This window comes from Rhinichthys klamathensis, unplaced genomic scaffold, assembly GCF_029890125.1.
Source record: "Rhinichthys klamathensis goyatoka isolate OS25496 unplaced genomic scaffold, OSU_Roscu_1.1 h1tg000117l_1, whole genome shotgun sequence".
NCBI classification, from domain to species: Eukaryota; Metazoa; Chordata; class Actinopteri; order Cypriniformes; family Leuciscidae; genus Rhinichthys; species Rhinichthys klamathensis.
Window position 1 is genome coordinate 558,488 of NW_026606654.1, and position 4,200 is coordinate 562,687.

At 41.9% G+C, this 4,200-nt stretch overlaps 1 protein-coding gene across 1 annotated transcript; it reads left to right on the top strand.

The window, feature by feature from the left end:
- The first annotated feature begins 1,382 nt into the window (after positions 1 to 1,382).
- On the top strand, positions 1,383 to 4,200 carry LOC130088341 (E3 SUMO-protein ligase ZBED1-like). The gene is made up of 2 exons (XM_056255069.1): positions 1,383 to 2,399; positions 2,752 to 4,200. Exons 1-2 carry the CDS (start codon positions 1,562 to 1,564, stop codon positions 3,318 to 3,320), a joined length of 1,407 nt encoding a protein of 468 aa, XP_056111044.1. The 5' UTR covers positions 1,383 to 1,561; the 3' UTR covers positions 3,321 to 4,200.

A 4,200-nucleotide genomic window follows, 5' to 3' on the forward strand; every position in this document is an offset into this window, starting at 1 on the left:
TTGACATGCAGCTGCAAAGTTACTTATAGTTAGCAGAATGTATAAAGTGGACTATCAAAATAAAGTGGTACCATATGTTATTATGACTCCTTTATCTATTAGCATACAGTATCAGCTTTGATTTTGGTATATATTCAGTGTAAACAGGCTATTGCAACATGACAAAAACACCAAGAATGCTTTACCTTTAGTTAATTTCTTTATTTTGCCTTGTAGCTTGAACATACCAAGACATAAGACCAAATATAGAAAATGATATAACTCACAACACTAAAATTGACACACTCCTATTTAGTGCAAAACATCAGTGTAGCTAAATTGCATCCAAATGAAATTAACACTACAGTGCACTTCCAAAACATTAAAATGCTCAAAATCTTTAGTGTAAATGTGAAGCAACTGACCAACTTATGGCATGTAACTTGTTAAGAACAAAATGTTTAGAAATAAAAAAATCCAAAGGGTGAGATCAAACTGGTTAACCTTCTCTTCTCTTAACACACTAGGTATGGGCCACACAACATTTCTGGCTTTTTCTGGTTGCACTGCCTATGTAACTAATCATAGCTTATATACTGTAAGTCAACACAACCCAGACTCTCAAACCAGTGTAACGTTATAACTAAATGAAACTGTAACGTTACATGATCAACAATAATCCTGTAACCTGTTTGTAGACAACGGGCAGCCAGCGGCACGTAAATGATTAACGTTACGTTAGTCGACCACCACAAGTTTGGCAATTAAACAATCGGAGTTAACCTCCCGTAACGTTAGGTAGCTAAAGCAATAAGCAAGCTAATGGTAGATGGTCAATGCTGAGCTAAACATGTTTACTCACCTATCAGGGTGCGTTTTCAGATGCCTGATAAAATTAGATGTAGTTGAGCCAGAATCTTTTATCGTGATACTGCATATTTTGCATTGAGCGCTTCTTTTGAGCGCGTCTTGTTTGAAGTTTTTGAACCCAAAACTAACGATGAATGGCACAGCAGCGGCCGGTGCAGTCGAACTTTTTGTTTGTTTTCCTCTCATGTGTGGTCGCGCGCGCGCTGCCAGCAATAGGCCACGTAGTACGTGGTTACGTAGGCAGGCTGTAACGGAGGGAGGGGGATAACAGCGAGCTCATCAGACGTTTCCTAAAAATAAACATTGTTCACGAGTCCCGCAGCTCGAGTCCGAGTCGAGTCTGAAGTCTTTCGAGGACGAGTCTCAAGTCGAGTCTGAAGTCACTGTGTGTGGGACTTAAGTCGCACTCGAGTCCGAGTCTCAAACTCGAGTCCCCATCTCTGAATCCTGATGTACTCGTTACATCATAAGAAGAATGACATCTACGCTAATATAAGTCTCTCTGTTTATCCCAAGGTTTACCTAGGGCTGGGCGATAAATCGATTTTATCGATTAACTCGAATTTGACGTTTAAAGAAAATCGGGCGATTTGTTTTTAATGAAAATCGGTTTTCACTTGAACTTCCACCACCGACGCTCCCCTTAATAGGCTTCCGTAGTTCAGAGTGGGCTCAGCGCGCCCCCCGCTCTCCTTACAGCCACACAGACAACATGGCAGTTAACAAGGATGAGCTCGTTCCAAAGAAAGGCTCAGTTTCATCGGTTGTTTGGAATTGGTTCGCTTTTTTGGTGTCAGACGCACAACAAATAACGCCACATTGCAAAGTGTGTTTAAAAGCTGTTGCTACCAAAGGTAGCAGCACAACAAATTTATTCCAGCATCTTAAACAGAGGCATGCAGCCGAGTGGGAGGTGTGTGCTTCTCAACGAAACGAACAAGACCGCAGTTCAAACACAGACACACCCGCAAAAAAACAAACTACGGTCCTAGAAAGATTTTCGAACTGTATCCCCTATGACAAGAAAGGACCCCGGTGTAAAACAATCACGGATTCAGTGGCGAAATATATAGCAAGAGATATGGTGCCAATATACACTGTGGAAAAGCCGGGGTTTATTAACATGCTGAAAGTTGTCGACCCCAGGTATGTGCTACCAAGCCGCAAATATTTTGCCGAAGTTGCCTTGCCTCGCCTGTACAACAGTACTCGTGAAAAGATCGCTAGAGAGCTGGAGGGGGTGTCGTTTTACTCCGCCACAACGGACCTGTGGTCCAGTCGAACGATGCAGCCCTATATGAGTTTGACTGTGCATTATATTGACGACTGGACTCTGCGAAGCGTCTGCCTCCAAACAGCGTACTTTCCCGATGACCATACAGGAGAAATAATTGCGCAGGGGCTAAAAGATGCTTTGACTTCATGGAACCTTGATGAAGAACGACTCATCTGTATGACAACAGACAGCGGCACCAACATAATAAAAGCTCTGAGAGACAATGAGTGGCCCAACCTCCAGTGCTTTGGACATAAGCTGTACAACGCTATAGGTAAGAGTCTAATGGCTATGCATTCAAGTGATGTTGATTTTGTTTTACACATGAACAGGCCAGCCCAATTATTGCATGTTGTAATTAATGCAATTTAATGAAATCAAAACATATTCCACAAAATGAACATGATGATTAATCATAATTGTGTGTGTGTGTGTGTGTGTGTGTGTGTGTGTGTGTATGGTGTGTGTGTGTGTGCGTGAGTGTGAGTGTGTGTGTGTGTGTGTGTGTGCGCGCTTAGTGTGCATTAATAACATGTGGAAATGTGAAAAAGACTTGTTTTGACACTGACCAATAGTGACACTAAAAATAGTTTTCATTGTTTTTTCTTTCTTTCTTTATTGTACAGAGAATGGTGTGAAGGACCCACGAATCAATCGTGCTATTGGGGTTTGTAAAAAGGCGGTTGCTGCCTTTTCCTATAGTTGGATGAAAAGAAGAGAGATGGCTGAAGTACAGGCTGAGCTTGGTCTACCCAGTCATCAGCTGGTAACGGAGTCCCCAACCAGATGGGGTTCACGTCAAAAAATGATGGAGAGATTTCTCGAACAGGAGAAGGCCATAGTCCGTGTCCTGGGGTCCGACAAGAAATGCCGTCATCTTGTCCCCACTTGGCAAGATATTGAGGTTTTAGAGTCCGTAAATAAAGCCATCAAGCCACTCCAAGAATTTACAGACGCCCTGTCCGGGGAGGCTTATGTCAGTGTCTCCTACATTAAACCGGTACTGCATTTGTTCAAAAACAATCTCCTACAGCCAGAGGAGGAAGACACCGAACTCACTAAAACAATAAAAAGAAACATAATGCAGTATCTTGATGACAAATACAGCGACCCTGTGAAGAATGAACTCTTGGACATGTCCTCACTGATGGACCCCAGGTTCCGTACAACGTACATTGACCCCAAGAAGGTGTAACAAATCAAGAAAAGAGCTGTCACTGAGCTGATGTCTCTGCCTGCTGAAAAAAGTACGCCTCAGCAGCCTGGTCCAGCTGTGCAGGTGTGCCAAAGAGAAGCACATCCTCCGCCCAATAAGAAAATGACTTTAACTGTTTTCTTCAAGAAGAATGTGCCAGAGCCATCTTCTCAATAACCAGAGGAAGTGAAAGTAGAGACAGAGCAGGCAACCTACCTACTGACCCCTGAGGTTGACCCAGACACTGATCCACTTCAGTGGTGGAAACGTCACGAACCAAACTTCCCAAGGCTCAGTAATCTGGCCAAAAAATACATGTCTGTCCCTGCTACAAGTGCCCCATCAGAAAGGCTTTTCAGTGTGGGAGGGGGAATTGTTACATGTAACCGGGCATGCCTCAAGCCAGAGGTAGTAGACAGGCTTGTCTTCCTGGCTAAAAATGCATAAAAGAAGAATGTTGAAACTAAAGTAATGGATGCAGATGTTTCATTTTGTTTACAAGTTCAGGGATTCAGAACAACTGTTGAAAGTTGTGTTTGCCCTTTATGAATACCACTGTTAAAAGTATGTATTTTTGTAATACATCTAATTTTGTCATTTTTGTTACATTTATTTGACCAAAATTGTTTTTTCAAACTTTATTTATTATTTATATTTTAAGTTATTTTGAAGGTGCATTGTGTCACTGTAAGTTTGAAGTTATTATAAAACTGATAAGCTAGCTACATTTTCACTGTTTACAATGGCAGGGCCTGCCATCTCGTTTACAAGCATGTTTTGAGGCTTTTTTCCTGTTACACTTATGCCCCAAGGGGACATTTAGATTAAACTGCATAAGGGAAAATCAGAACGAAATAAAGAGTATATTTGTTTTGAGCAA

Excerpts from the sequence above, each read along its gene's own strand:
- LOC130088341 (XM_056255069.1), top strand. The coding sequence starts at position 1,562 with ATGGCAGTTAACAAGGATGAGCTCGTTCCAAAGAAAGGCTCAGTTTCA. Across the intron at positions 2,400-2,751 it reads TAAGCTGTACAACGCTATAG|AGAATGGTGTGAAGGACCCA; the intron begins GTAAGAGTCTAA and ends TTTATTGTACAG.